General features: G+C 53.2%; 3 protein-coding genes across 3 annotated transcripts; 1 reads left to right on the top strand and 2 right to left on the bottom strand.

Moving 5' to 3' along the window:
* Positions 1–3,502: 3,502 nt before the first annotated feature.
* On the bottom strand, positions 3,503–4,918 carry DACRYDRAFT_111829 (uncharacterized protein; the record flags this gene model as incomplete). Its single annotated transcript, XM_040769293.1, has 1 exon — positions 3,503–4,918. One exon carries the CDS (start codon positions 4,916–4,918, stop codon positions 3,503–3,505), a length of 1,416 nt encoding a protein of 471 aa, XP_040624181.1.
* Positions 4,919–10,067: 5,149 nt separating this feature from the next.
* On the top strand, positions 10,068–11,421 carry DACRYDRAFT_59341 (uncharacterized protein; the record flags this gene model as incomplete). Its single annotated transcript, XM_040775554.1, has 4 exons — positions 10,068–10,373; positions 10,424–11,094; positions 11,149–11,281; positions 11,329–11,421. The coding sequence occupies 4 exons, from the start codon at positions 10,068–10,070 to the stop codon at positions 11,419–11,421; spliced, it is 1,203 nt and encodes a 400-aa protein (XP_040624180.1).
* Positions 11,422–12,832: 1,411 nt separating this feature from the next.
* DACRYDRAFT_111827 (uncharacterized protein) lies at positions 12,833–14,751 on the bottom strand (the record flags this gene model as incomplete). The annotated part of the gene is made up of 5 exons (XM_040769292.1): positions 12,833–13,708; positions 13,769–13,965; positions 14,011–14,492; positions 14,552–14,606; positions 14,670–14,751. The coding sequence occupies 5 exons, from the start codon at positions 14,749–14,751 to the stop codon at positions 12,833–12,835; spliced, it is 1,692 nt and encodes a 563-aa protein (XP_040624179.1).
* Positions 14,752–15,571: the final 820 nt, after the last annotated feature.

Below are 15,571 nucleotides of genomic sequence, written 5' to 3'. Positions count from 1 at the left end.
GCAGACTTAGTCAGCCTGTGTTGCCCTAACAGGATGAGCTTGACTCATGTTCATGCTGACATTGTGGCAACTTCACACATCTTCATCTACCTCTACAAGTACCTATTCAAGGGCATTGATCATACTCTCTTTGCAGTCTTGAATGAAAACCAGCCTGCCATCAATGAGATCACCAACTACATCAAGGGCCATTATCTTTCTGCCACAGAAGGTGCCTGGAGGATTGCAGGCTTTGATATTATTATGCAATCTCCTTCTGTCACATGGCTAGCAGTGCACTTGGAGGGAGAAAACTATGGGCAGTTTTTCCAAGCACACAATAATGAATCTTCAGCCTCAACTCTGTTGTACTACTTTGCCTGACCCCAACTGCCTCAATTTCTGCCTTTGCTCTATGAAGAGTATTTTTCACAATATATTTTTGAGACCTGGAATGGCCAACTGCCTAATGATGTGACAACTTTCCTGGAGGAGCCACAGCAGTACATGCCTCAGAAGCTTGTGAAATGATGGACCACCTCCCACCATGCTTGCCTTCAGAGTATCTCACCCTCTGCTGGAGATGTCTTCTACCTTTGGTGCTTGCTACAGCATTGCTCAGCTCTCAGTCATGCAGAGCTGTATCAGGTTCAGCAGGTTCAATACAACTCCTACGCAGCAGTTGCACATGCCTTGGGCCTGTTTGAGGATGAACATGAGGGTGCATATGCACTTGCTGAGGCAGTTTTGGATCTATGCACTCCTGGCCAGTTGTGGTTCCTCTTTGCACACATCCTTATTGAAGGCTATCCTGCTCCTCCACTATGGACATGGTACAAAGATGAACTCTCTGTAGACTTAAGACAATGCCTACAAGATGTCGAGATGGCCTATGACCAGACACTTCTTGCTATTGGCAAGTTTCTTGCAGACATTGGCAAGGAGCTAAGGCAGTATGGTTTACAACAGCCAAACTGTTGGTCTGCAGAGGTGGAAGAACAGCTTGCTGCTTTTGCTCCTCACATGCTCAGATTAGCAGAGGAATGGCAGGTGGCTTTTGCCAGGTTTACTGCAGAGCAACAGCTGCTCTTCAATGAGTTCCATCAAAAACTGGGTGCTGTTCCACATGACTCCACACCAATGTTTCTTGAGGGAAAGCCTGGTCAAAGAAAAACATACCTGGTGAATGCACTCTGTGCTTGGCTTTGCAGCCATGGCAATGTGGCGCTTGTGGTTGCCTCAACAGGAATTGCTGCATCCAATTACAGGAGGGGATGTACAGCACATTCCCTGTTTCAGATTCCGGTTCATGAGGTATGTAGACTGCATAGCAGTTGCATTATCAGATTTAATTCTTTTTTTCAGAATCATGTTGGCATTACATCAGAGATTCGAGTACCATCACTCCATGCTGATCTCATCCATGCTTCCAGCTTGATTGTTTTTGATGAGCTTCCAGGAGCAAATCAAACAACAGTATTGATGCCATCTGTTGCCTCATTGAAAAAAGGGATATTCCATTTGAAGGCATACCTTTTCTTGGTGTGGGGGATTTCTGTCAGGTTGCTCCTGTTGTAAAGGATGGGGGAAGCATGGCATCCTATGCCACTTCAATCCTCTCCAGCCCTTTGTGGCATTTCTTCCAGCTTTGCACCCTCCATGCACCAATACAAAATCAGCAAGACCTGGAATTTTCAGAGTTTGTGGATGAGGTTGGAGCAGATATATCGCAACAAAGGATTCAGCTTCCAATGTTTGGGACCATCAAGTCAGAGATGGAGGTGCTCAACTTTCTCTATCCACCTCCAATTCTGAATGACCTGGCAGCCTGTATGTGCTGCAGCTTTTTATCTCCTCCAAACAAGGTTGTTGATGAGTTCAACACATTAGCGTTGAGTTTGCTTGCCACAGATGAAGGTACACTTCTTACCTTCTTTAGAATGCATGGCTAATATATTCTATCAAGTGGTCTATTACAGTGCCAATTCCATCAAGGAGGCTGATGACTTGGATGCTGATGATCCGCACCTTTTGCCAGACTATTTAAACAACCTACAGAAGACAGGAGTGCCTCCACATGAATTGGTGCTTAAGGTGGGCTCTATCTGTGCACTGATGCAAAACCTCTCTGTGAAGGCTAGGCTGGTGAAACATGCACAGGTAGTAATTGAGAAGTTGCATCAAAGGTTTGTGCAGGTCCATGTCTTGAAAGCCAATGGTGAGGTGGGGGATGTGGTACACTGCATCCCACGGATCCATTTCTCCTTTCAACCATTCCGTGCCAGCTGGACTGTGATACGTATGCAAATACCACTTTGACTGGCATATGCAACTACCTTTAATGCCTGTCAGGGTCTTACCCTAGACTGGACGGTGCTGGATGGACGGAGTGATGTTTTTGCACATGGGCAGCTCTATACAGCACTTACTCGAGCCCGGTGCCTGCGCCTTATCGATCAGGCGCAAGGCACCACCATAATTCCGGCCTGTCAAACGGGACAGCGGTTGTTTTCTGATGTTCGATAGGCGATGACAAGCTGCTAAAAATGTATTGTCGGAATTCGGACTAGGCGGGTGCCGTGCTTGTTTCCGTTCAGGATGCCGTGCATAGCTTTATGCCTGACCGGAGCTCGTGTTAGCCGCACACCATGACGATCCAACAATGATCGACTCACTTAGCATTAGCGCTGCATCCCGCAGACTATATATCGCAGTTGATTACCTGGTATCCCTCCGCTGACCATAACGCCCGTAGATTCGCATGAGCGCAATTCACCGCCAGATTTCATACTGATGCGCTGACTTCCAATAATGACAAGGATTCTTATTGTTCGCTTATCATCCTCGTGTTTACCGCACGCTCCGGGATGGGCGCTCCGATGCGTCTGTGCTCCCCCTTCTTGCTATGGGGTCACGAGAATGCCTTCACGATATTGAGCGGGAGATCATTGATGGGCATTCGGCGTTGCTCATATAAGAGTCTACAGGGCCGTGCTGTCTGTAGCCGCAGCCCACTGCCCACTTCCCTGCACTCGAAACGTTTCCCACACTCAGTAACCGCGAAATCCATCAATCGTCGTCATGAAGTTCGACTACATCGGTGATGCGCTCGAGGGCCCCACTTTCTCCTGGCCCGATCTCCGTACCACCATCTCTTGCGGCGTCCTTCTCGTCCCTGTCGTGAGTCTACAGTTATCGAGTATCAATTACAGCACGATGTTGATACAGAATTAGGCTGGACTTGCATACAAGTTCCTATTCTAGACGTGCGAAAGGAAGAGATCGTCTGAGGACTCGCTCATGCGTTCTGAAAGCCGCGATCACTTGTCGCAAACAACGAAGACGTCTGACTGCAGTATGCACCAGGCGAGGCATCGAGGTTGTGAGGTCGCTGCAGTTCAAGTGTATAGTGTCTGTTGCATGATGTTGATTTCGACCCTGTTGTATGTTGTATGTGATGCTGTACAAGTTCCGATCCATTGTAATCTTTATTGCAACCCCCGTCTATCGTTTGTGCGTCCGATCAGGCCGCAGGCAAAGAGAAGTCTCGGCAGTCTTCGCTGGTTTCTTTGCTGCCTCCAATCCAGGAGGCATCATTGATCAGATCCGACCTCCACTTGACGAGTCTAATTTCGTGCCAGTCGATCGCATCCTGCAAAGGTCTTCCGCTATCGCATTCCATGGCTGCATGTTGCACCACCCGCAAGAGGGAATCGGGAGCAGCAAGCCTTGAGTCAATCATGCGCTGTAAGACGGCCGAGGTGACCTTCATACCTCCAAGGGAGAGTGCCTCAAGCTGTGGCGCATAGGTTTCAGAATATGCGTGCAGGTCAAGTAAAGATATGATCTGGTCACAGTCTGAAAACGATCGGTCTTGACTTATAATCAGCTCGAGTGTGCGAAGTGAATGGGAAGACACGAGGAAACGCTGCACCAACTCGGGAGTGAGGCAGCCGCCAAGTAGTAAATGTTGTACGTCAGCCAGATCCTCCTTCCAGAAGCGTTGAAAAAAAGTGTCATCCGGGAAATCGTCCAGCAGTAATGTGACTTCCTTGAGTTTGGGTGCCACTAGTCGTGCTGTGGTGTACTTGGTGATTTCGTATGGTACATTTGCGAGCTGGAGCGACGCCAGGAAAGGAAGAGAGACAACTGATTTCGGTTTGTACTTGAGGATCGTAGAGTGATTCAGTTCCGTATGCAACGCCGCGTTGCTGGAAGAGACGGATAGTGCACGTAGACCATTGTAGTGGTAATCAATCACGTTCATCAATACGCAGGGTTCGAAGTCCAGACAGAAGGAAACATGCAGCTCCAGCAAGTTGGGGAACCGGTAGGAAAGTAGATCGATGACGTCGCTCGAGCTGATCTCTTGCAGATGGAATCGCTGGAAGCGATCCTGTGCTTGTTGCAATAGAGCGATTGCGCCGATCGAGGGCGACATGCCCTTTTGATAAGCCCAACACGAGGTGTTCGCCCAGAGCGAGATTCCCACCATGCCTGATCTTCCCCACTTGTGCCCGACTGTCATACTATAATCCAGATGAGCGACGTGTGCCCACAACCGGGGCATCTTTAGCACGATTTGTCTCCAGAAGCGGCATACGAGGGACAGTCGCGTAGGGAGGAGGACCAGCCCGAGCACAGGGCGTACCCATGCATGCCAGCGTGCCGTGCGCGTGCTGGAGGCGGCGGTCTCCAGGATGTAGAGAACATGTTCGAATACAAGCTGTACAGCTTCGACTGGGAACCAGGAGATTGGTGAGCATGTATGCTGGATTGTCTGCTTGTTCAGTTGGACCGTTCGCACAAGGTCCCGTCCACTGTGAAGGAGAAGGCGCTGGTTGTCACGTGCGGAGTCGCGAAGTCGCAGCTGGCAGGCGGCATGATGGGAGCGGTCTTCTTCATCAGAGATGGTGCGCATGCACTTTCGTTCTTCCATGTTACTGTATGGTGATATCTCGGTAATGAATTGATAGACGAAGGGTGCTCAAAGAGGAAAGAGTAGACTACGAAACCGCGGTCTGACCCTGCCAGTGCTAATGTGTTCATCTCTTCGACACCTTCACTGGAACGTGGGTTTCACCGTGTGTTACATGCCTCCAACTGGAACATCCCCTTGTGAAGTCTATGTTTTGTGTATGCAGTACGATTGAAAACATGGGCAGACCAAAGTTTCACCATCCTGATTACTTTTGGAATATTGCTAGATCAGAAATTCAGTCGTCCTGTGCTCCAGGACCAGCAGCACCATTCAACCACGAGCAATCGTCGCTCTACCACTGCCTGTGCATACTATTTTGGATTTTTGGTCGAAATGTATGCATGCAGAAAAAGCACGGGCTCGAGGTTGGAGGAATGCTTCGTTCCTTCTGCACGTACGGGGAGTCGGAAAAACAAGTGAACAACAAGGAGATCAGAGCGGTGCCTCTTTTGGTGAAGTGCAATTGATTCATCCAGTTCCTCATGCGATAAACGGTGATCATGTAAACCAACTTTTATCCGGATCTACGCCGTGGAACATTCGTCTGTCCGGAAGCCCATCCCCAACGGACCAATGCGGGTCATGTCCCCAAGAAGTTGTAGAAAAGCCTGGTCCACCTCTTTGGGACCAACAAGTGAGCGTCCCGTATCGATCCGAACGTTGAATACCATGCCCTGGTTTGACAATGAGAATAGGGACTACACTTCTTTTTCTGTTGGGGCTATCCAAGGGACAAGAATAGAACTGATAACGGCCTTAGTCGGGGAGACCCGTTCCTCCAGCTGAGCAAGGCTGATCGACAGAAGCAGAACCCAGTCAAAGTAAGATCGAATGAGCCAACTGTGATTCGTCAAACAAAGAATCGTCCGCGGTGCTGGGAGCTCAGAGAATGCGCTGCGCCGATGGCCCCCGGCCGGCGATAAAGTCAACTGACTGAGGGATTGGTGTGTCGATTTAGAGCTAAGGAAGAATGGAAGTCGCACGAGTGTTAATAGAGCAGCGCTAGGGGAGGAAGTGAGACCACGTCTGAATGGCTTTAGGCTCACTTGAATGCAAATGCAAATGAATAGCTCACGCACGTCGTGAGTAAGAATCCCAATCACGGAACCCTGCCTGTTCAGTACAGTTTTCTGATCCCGTGCCGACAACTTGATTTCTCATCAACGCCGCCGAAAAGACCGGGGATGACATTCCCTCGCACAGAGAAAGAATACCGCGGTGAAACAGCGGGAGCGGGATCTAGCAGAGACAGCAGTGTTGACTCCTGTGTATACTTATATTGAGTAGAAGAAAGGAGCTAAGAGCGCACCACACGAATACAATTTAGGTAATAAACAAGTAAACGGCGTGGACCGTATGGTCAGGAAGTCTGCTTGGTTCTGGTTGGATGGTCGGATTTCTTTCATTGTGGTCATAGTCAAGAAAGTGATGCGCAGCTTCCGTATATCCGCTGCTTTCAGGTAAATCGGGTTCGGAGGGCTGTTCCTGGAATTTGTATCGTGATTGATGGGTCTGGGCCTTCATCTGGTCTATTGGACATACTGTATGTCGAGGACATTCTCCTTCGCGACTGATTCTATTCCACAAAGATGGTAACCACGGCGTAAGTCAGCGACTCCAATACATACAACGAAGCGCTCTTTCGCCCTGATACAGGATGAAAGACAATATCCACCGATTGGAATTCGCTTTGAGGAGTGTGGGGAGGAGCCAATGTTCGGCGTGGAGTTCGGGCTCTCGGCGGGCAGAGGGAAGAGAGGGAAAGTGATCAGCAAACAGGGACGGACAACGAGGAGAAAGGCGTCGCCATTCCTGGCCACGGTGAGGCATGCTGGCAACTGTATTGGCAAGGGCATTGATTGCTCATCAGGCCAGATCAGTTAGCATCACGTCACGCGGGAAGGAGCGCCCGTGCGCGTGCGCTGTGCGGTGCTGTGCTTCGATTTAGGGATGTTCTCTGTTCTGGGATGGCGCTCCGGTAGGTTCGAGAATATCATGAGCACGAGCAGGGAAGTGTTTTTGGGGTATCCGCGGAAGTTCCCGTGTGAAGCTGCAAATAGACTCAGAGAGACCAAGGTTGGTACTGTTGAGCAGGAGGAGAGGGGGAGCGTAAAAAGAGAGTTAGTTTGCTCAGCATCCGCTTTCCTTTCATTTTACTAAGGGTGAACGAGCGGAGAGACCCGGCTGTGCCAAAAGGGGACCCGCCCGAGCCGCCCGCGCCCGATCGTGAATTAGCGGAAGTATTTCCTTGAAAGATGTCGTGGCAGTGTAACGGAAGTAAAATGTCATCATCGTAATACGGAGGAAGTGGCGAGTGACACGGCACATTCAAGTGTATGTGTGAGGGTCCGGTCCCGTTCCCGCCGCGCCCGCCGTCCACCATCCACTCTCCTTGCATTCAGCACCGGACGTCGAGCTCCGGGTGAGGTCGGCACGCGCTCACTTTCTTACAATCACCTGTGTATACACTTTTACCACAGCGACGAAGACAACAGACACGGGATCACCCACACCACACACACACACCGAGTACTAAGAGAACTAGGCGCATACATCTGGTCTGTTCATCGCTTAACCACCTACTGCTCGACGACGCTAACCGCAATATCGCTAGCCTACCCGAGATACGTCTTTCTCAACACCCCCCTGTCGACTAAACGATTCTATCGCAACACCATTTTGCCGCTTCGCATCCGCACAAACGTAACCACCTCACGACCCCGCATCTGCAGTCTACTGCCGACACTGAGACCCGAAACCCGCGAGGGTAATCACTAACGAGAATGATGGACGGGTACGTACCCTACATTCCTATCCAGACCAACTCTGCTGACTCCGCGAGCAGACGTTCAAACCAAGGGTATCACGACTTTCCCTTTGGCTCATCTTCCTCTTCCACCTTACCCGGTCCACCAGCCTCAGGCTCCTACCACAGCAACCAATCCTCGTATCCTTACTCCTTCCCTCAGGAGCAGGGATACAACCTTCAGTCTTCCGGATCGTTCAACTTCCCGGCCCCCTCACAACAACAACAACAACCGCAGCAGCAGTATGGCGCTGCTTATCCCGCACAACAACAGGCCTACGTCCAGCCACGGCAGCCGCCACCTGGGGGAGCAGGGTTGGGGATAAGTGGAGGTATGGGGTTGGGGATGAGTGGAATGAGCGGTGGTATAGGAGGCAGCGGAGGAGGCGGGAGTATGGGTTCATCACAGAATGTGGGGAATGTCATTCAAAGTACAGGACAAGCAGGGATGGCGGTTCGCAAGCGGCCCAAGGTGCGTTATATTTATTCTCTGTGTACGTCGACCACCCTCTGTGGTCCTTTGGACTGTCTCCGCGGCGTACATCAGGGGTAGCGACTAGAGTGCATATATGCGAGTACTGACACCTTTCTAGTATACGCGCAGCAAAGCCGGCTGTCTGACATGTCGGCAAAAGAAGATCAAATGCGACGAGCTGCATCCCATTTGCACTAGATGCTTACAATCCCACCGCGAAGTAGGTTTTCTTCTTCCCATCAATCCCCTATCCATACTAATAATCCGCAGTGTGTATGGCCACCTGATGCTCCCACCCGACGCAAGCCTACTTCTGCACCCGGATCTGCGCCTGGCACACCATCCAACTCCTCGCGACCCCATCCTTACGCCTCCGGCCGTCCCTCCCACACCCGCACCCAATCGCACGGCCACCTCGCCCCTGGCACCCAGGGCAGCAGGAGCCACTCCCCGCCCAGTGGAGCAGAGAGTGGGGCAAGTCTGGGGGTGCCAAGCCCTGCGACAAGCGCGAGTGGGGGTGGGGCGGGCAGCAGCGCGGGAAGGAGAACGAGTCCGCTTGCTGGGAGTGGTTATCCACCGTATGTCCTTTACCGTTATTCTTACCCTTTATGCAGAGACTAACAGTGGGACACAGTGTACAGCAGTACTCCTCTGGGCAAGAATTCGATCCCAACTTCCTGCCTCTTCTTAGTGCCATGCAGCAACAACGACTTAACCAGCCGAACCAGCAGCAGCAACCGTCAACATCCTCCGATGCCTCACCAGAGATGCCCCCTCTCCCAAGTGACACAACCGCGACCACCGCAGCGTCGAGCGCAGGCATGCCTTCTTCCCCAGGGATCTCCAATAACAACGCTTGGTGGAGCGGAATGCTTACTCTACCTTCCCCGCAAATACATAATTCGAGCCTCAAATTTCCGACCGAGGATGGGGGCTGGTGGGATGCCGGACAGGTGTTTGCCCTTAATGGGGATAAGGAGCAAGGTGGCCAGACACAAAACGGTCACAACGCGCAGAACGGACAAAATGGGCAAGGTGCGCAGAACGGGCACACACAGAATGGTCAGAATGGGACGGTAGCTGCGAACGGAGCGCTGATCAACGGTGGCCCATCCTCCCTCTCGAATGGTCACCCTCCCAGCCCAGGAAACCCGGATCTCGCCGCCCTGCTCTCCCTCTACCCGTCCCCAACCCATAACGCCACCGAGTTCTCCCCTTCATCCCTTTTCCCTCCCTTTAGCTTGGGGAATGCCGCCTCCCCACCTCTGGCGATGCCCGGCCAACCATACCCCCTGGCTCCAGCACAAAATCCACTGAGCCCGTTGAACATGAGCCCTCCTCCCCTAGACCCTAGCTTCATCGCCCAGCTACAAGCCTTCCAGGGTGCGCACTTCCCCTTTCTTCCTTCCTGCACTCCTTCCCTGGTCCCATTTTTGCAAGGTTTAAACCCTGACGTAGTCCTAGGGATGACGACACCCTACAATCCCGGCGTCCCACCCTCCCAAGGTCAGTGGGGCCACACGCTTGCCTCCCGCCCCATCGCCGCTCTCGAAGGTGTCCCCGGGCCAGGCACGAACGGAGATCTTGCCCAACCGCTCATGGCCGGTCCAGACCCGTTCGAGCCGTATTTCCAGACGGTGGAAGAAAGGAACCTGGTGCGTTTATCTTCTCCCCATCGGTTGTAGATGGGGAGTGCTGATTTTGTCTTCTCTATTATCTGCTCTTGCCTGGATTCTGATTTGGACTTGGATTGTGATGTCATATGATTATGTTTGGTGCGCGTGATCCAGATCCGACACTATTGCCAGACAGCGACGAAGATCATCATGGCCGTTCCTTCGGACCTGAATCCAGTTCTGGCGATCAACCTTCCACTCGTGTTCGAGCACCCTCCGGGCCAGAACAGCGCCACGGAAGCCCTGCGCCTTTCTCTCCTCGGTGTGGGGGCTATCCACCAGGCTTACCTTCTCAGTCGACATGGCGTTAATAGCGCCAGCCAGCAGGAGATGATGAACCTTGCTGTGACCCTCAGACTTACGGCGACACATTATCTTAGGATGGCGTGTCTTAGCCCGCAGGGAATGGAGAGTGACGCTGCCCTAGGCGCGAGTATCACCATCTCTTTGATCGACGTGAGTGAGCATCTTCTTCGAGCGTGGGCATGTATTTACCCACGATGTAGATATTCACCGGAGGGCAGAACTGGACGGCTAACCTCGCACTTGCTAAAACGCTCGTCGACTTGCGCGGTGGCCCACGCACGATCATCGCCACCAACAAGCCGCACCTGATCGACGGCGGGGCCAAGGTATCCCCGGCTCGGCTCCTGCTCGAGATCCTAGCTGTGTACGACACTTTTGGCTCTCTTACCACTGGCGAACCGCCCACCATTCTCGCCCCTGGTAGTGAGGACTGGTGGTTTGACGGCGACAAGACCTCGTATCATCTTTTCAGTGTTGAGAAGGTGTTTGGCATGTCCCGCGCTATGATCGAGCTTGTTGCACGGGTGTCGACCCTTGCTGCGCGCGCGAATAAACACAGGCGGAAGATCCTTGAGCTCCAGATGGAGGACGATCGGTCCCCGCTTGAGCAAGAGGAGTTTGAGCGGCAAGCAATCGAAAGCGAGGCTATGGCGCTGTACGAAGAAGCCAAGACCTGGACGAGTTCTGCACTCAAGCATAGGCTCCACCCGAGGGTCGAGTATGGCAATACGGCCCACCGGCAGGCGATGCAGGTTATCCTCCTCCGGGACGTGCTTAGAGTGGATAGGCTCGATCCCCGCGTACAGGAAGCGGTACAGAGTATATTGAAGATATGTACTGAGAGTGCGAAGCGGCTGGGCATGGGCGTCGAGTGAGTATTTCTCGGCTTTTGGCTAGCACAAGACAAGTCTAACAGGAGCCGTAGCTTGACCTGGCCGATGATCGTGGCTGGGTGTCAGGTGGAGCACTTGGACAGGGACAAGGTCACCAAGACATTCGAGTACTTCCGAGAGCAGTGTTGCTTTGATATCGACACGGCTGAGCAAATCGTCCGGGAGGTGAGCACACCCTATTTGACCACGTCCAACTACTGACGCCGTGTCAGGTCTGGAGGCGACTAGACGCGAACCCGAACGATCCCCGCGCAGACTGGCGGTCAATCACGGAAGACCTGGACCTCAAGGTGCTCCTCCTGTAACATTCATCTATCTCACAACATTCCGTTTTCCCATCTCATTCTCTCCGGTCTCTCGATCTCAAGTGTACGGTCTTGGTGCATCTGTCACCTGCTGGTCTGATTTCCTTTTCCCCACCTCGTAATATCTGTTCTGAACGATGTAATACTATTGACATGAACGAAAAGATAAGATTGGCCGGGCTGGGTTGGGTGGGGTTGGGCTGGGCTCCCTTATGGACGTACATACGGTGGATGTGGATGGGGGCAGGGCCGTGTATATATTTAGTACGGGATCTAGATACGCAATGGACGTGATCTGATGCCACAAGTTGTGCACTTGTACTTTATACCTCCCTATGAGGCGTCAGGAGTAAGTCCGTTGGAGGGGGAGTAGAAGGTGAAGGCTCGAGTCGAGTCGATGTTAAGCTCTAGGTGAAGCTCTAGTAGTAATCGAAGCCCTTTCCGAAGAGATAGCTAGTCTGAGGATGACTTCGAAGCTCGATCCTAGTTCCGAACCTCTAGACGTGCGAGCATGAGACCAACTGAACGATGGCAACTTCTTCCAGACTACCTCTGTGGCAGCCGGAGTATACCGCGCGGCATATTCGAGGGGGAAACCCCCCTTTTACTTCTGCCTAACCCTCCTGTTAAGGAAATTTGGTAATCATCTATCTGCCTTATTTGCCCGCCTCTTTCTGCATATCCATCGCATCTTTGAATCACATGCTGCTAACTTCTTCCAGCCCTCTTTCTCCCAGGAGATCACAGTACTTGTCTGCATACCGTTGCCCAGGGGGTGCGGAGCGGATTGCTATCCTAACTCCATTCCTAATCTATGATTACCTAAGGCCATGTATAGGTCTTGTCGTAGTCCTTTCGAACCTCGTTCAGAGTGTCGTTCGGAGTTCGTTCGAACGTCGAATCCGGCTTCGAAATTAGAATGTGCAGCACACACTCCAGGAAGAGGTGAGACTAGCACCGAGACCGCTTAGCTCTTCTGGGCGTTAGATGAGTTGGCTGCCCCGACTCTGACTATTTATCCACCTGCAATGGAGCAAAAGCATGATCGTACACGCTCCTAGCCTGTACTCAGATACACAGCTCGAACACAGACGACACGAGGGGTCATCTCTCGGTCTCTGCCACATTCCCAGTACTGGAACCCCAAAGCTGGCTCTAGCCACACTTCCAGCATGAGCAAGCACATGCACAAGAGCCATCCACATCCGGATATAGGACTGGCGCGACTTCAATTCTACAGAAATGATGGTATGCGCCAGCTGCAGGTGCTGTACTAGTACTAGTACTGTAAGACGCTACAGTAGGGAGGAGAAAATAAGCGCTGTAACCCGATCCCGATCCTCATCATCTGCATCTTCATCTTCATCTTCATCTGCATCTTCTGTCCCCATCCTCGAGCACTATAGTACAGCTATCGGCCGCCCAACACCCCAAGCAATTCATCGACGATTTCCCACCTCCCCCACCTTCCCTCTCCCCCCTCCTCCTCTTCCTGTTCCTCCCCATCCTCCTCCTCCTCCTCCTCTTCTTCTTCCTCCTCCTCCTCCTCCTCCTCCGCCACCGCCCGCTCCTCCTCCTCCCTAAGTCTCCACCTCTCCACCGCCCCCCTAACCTCACCCTCTCTAACCGCAGCAAGCCACCCCCCCCATTCCCGGAGGTCAACAGCCAGCAAAGACCGGAGTATGGCAAGTTTAGCCAGTCTGTGCCTTTCTGCTGCTGCTGCTGTGTCCCTGGCGGAAGAGGAGGAGAAGTGGGAGTAGGAGTAGGAGTTGGACGGGGGAAGAGGCTCTTGTGTGAGGAGAGCGAGCACTGTTCCGGGAAGGGGGAGAGCGTAAGCTCTCTCCTTCCCCTTCCCCTTCTCACTCCCACTCCCATTCCCTGTCCCCTCTCCCTGCCCCTGCTGCTCCAAACTCTGCACATCCTTCTCCCTCCCCAAAGCTCTAGCTCTCCTCCTCCCAACCGGTTTGACAGGTGACGTGCCTAACAGCCCCGACCCCGACTCGCCCGAAGCCACAGGCCTGGACTTGGGCGAGGTCTGCATGAGGAACAATGCGCTTAGGGCTAGTGTGAGCCTGGGGTAGGCTTCTTCTTCCAGTCCCGGGCTGGGGTCCGGGGAAGGGTCGGGATCCGAAGAGCGGGAAGGGGGAAGGGAAGGGCAAGGCGGGCGGATGGAGGTGAGCAGGTGTTGGACTCCCTGGGGAGGGAGCAGGGGGAGGAGGTAGGCCGTTTGCCGCAGTAGGGCCGAAGGGGATACACGGGGTGGGAAGGGGAGTGTGCACCCTACTAGCTATTTTCCAAGTTTAGGTCAGCAGTCCTGCCTGGAAGAGTTTGTTTTTCAAGTACGTACGAGGGATAGAAGCCTGCTCGCTAGCCGGGGACGGAGGTGTTCGTCCCCTAACGCAGAGGCTAAGGGAGGCTGCCTTGTGCGGGGCAGAGAGCGAGGGCGCAGGAGGTACCGAACGAGCGCAAGCGGTTGTTCGAGGGCGATGACGGGGCCTTTAGGTGGCGCGGGGAGCTGAGCCAGGAGGAGGGGAGAGTAGCCTTCTGCTAGGGATGAGAATGTCTTCTCAGGCCGGAGGGGGGACGTACGAGGGTGAGAGAGAGCGTCGGTTTCGAACACGTCGAGTATCCAGCTCAAGCCCGGGACTGCCCAGTCCGCTACTGCCGGTACGGCTGTATCTATATCTGTATCTGTATCTGGGTCCACTTGTTCTTCGGCCGGAGTGAGAGAGCCGAAGGTAAGGGGCTTCACCCCCCCTGGTCTGAGGAGTTCCCAAATGCTCGTTTTCCTCACACAGGACGCGGCTTCCGCAAACCGGGAATCTTCTTCCCACCCCTCAAGTTCCCGTGTGCGAGCATGAACAATGCTAGGAAATGCGTGCCCGATCGAGAGGGGGTTCGTGAGCCTGAAAGAGTGCAGTAGGGTAAGAGCGGCTGCGGAGTCAGTAGGAGAGGGAAGGGGGACAGGAGGCCGGTGCTTGGAGGGCGAAGGGTGGGGTTTGCATTTGACAATGTGCGGCGGGGGAGGAGGGGGATAGAGAGCGAGGTAGAGGAGTTGCTGGAGGTGGGCGCTGGGGGGTGTGGGGTGTTAGTTGGGTTGGGGGTTGTTAGGTGAGTGAGGGAGGCGTACGAGGTTGGGATATATCGTCCTCGGATATGGTCTAGCGTTGATAGAGCTGCTTGATCTGGTTCATGTCAGGTGATAGTATGAAGGGATGAGGGGAAGAGTGAGAGGGGAGAAGGCGTACAGTGACCTTCTTCGAGACATGTGTCGACTAGTCCTTGCAGTTGGTGCGACATGGGACGGTCGGGTGGGGGGAGAGGGGGCATGGTTGGGTAGTGGGCGGTGGGCGGTGGGCGGTGGGCGGTGGGCGGTGGGCGGTGAGGAGGATGAGAGAGGGAGTCAGGGACACGCGACTGAAATGAAAGGCGCGTCACGCGTCCTGCGTCCTGCTTTTTCACCGGCGAGCTACGTATACGCCATTCTGTACTTTCAGATTGGTATCCCATTCTTATATTCCATTCATTGCAAACCCATACACCCGTATGATAGCCCCACTCCTCTCCCTTGTATCCCACCCTCTGGAAGCCCAAGACTCCCACTCCTCGTCCTCTAGAACGAACTCAGCTCCCAGCTGCTGTCACTTCCAAATACAGTATGTCATCATCCTGCGCCCCTGTCCATGCACATGCACGTGTAAAGGGAAAGGGTGAAACTTGATTGCCCCTCCTGGCACGGGGGGAAGATAGAGCGAGCACTCGGTGCATGTGCGGACAGGCCAGCAAACACAGCAGTAAGCATCTATAATAAGGGACGAAGAACGAAGACTGAAAATTGAAGAATGACGAAGATCTTGCAGTAGATAATAGACACTCCCTCCTCGACCAGGCTGTCCCCCGCCCTCCCCGGGGGCTGGCGTATTTCCAGCTACAAAAGTACATCGATGAATAACTCGAACCTAGCATCGATCGATCAATCGATCAATCGATCATCAGCCATCAGCGGCAACTATCCCTCAGGTAAGCTAGATCCGCCCGCTTAGAGCTGGAGCTTCGGCTTCGGAGCTTCTGCCCCGCGTCCCCCGCTCTATTCCTAGAAAGAACTCTGGAATGTTTCGTACGAGTAATATATATTGGTGCTGGTTGCTGG

Source organism: Dacryopinax primogenitus (assembly GCF_000292625.1).
Source record: "Dacryopinax primogenitus strain DJM-731 SS1 chromosome Unknown DACRYscaffold_23, whole genome shotgun sequence".
Taxonomy (NCBI): domain Eukaryota; kingdom Fungi; phylum Basidiomycota; class Dacrymycetes; order Dacrymycetales; family Dacrymycetaceae; genus Dacryopinax; species Dacryopinax primogenitus.
Note: the sequence above shows the minus strand (reverse complement) of the source record. Positions and strands in the feature narration are given on the sequence as shown.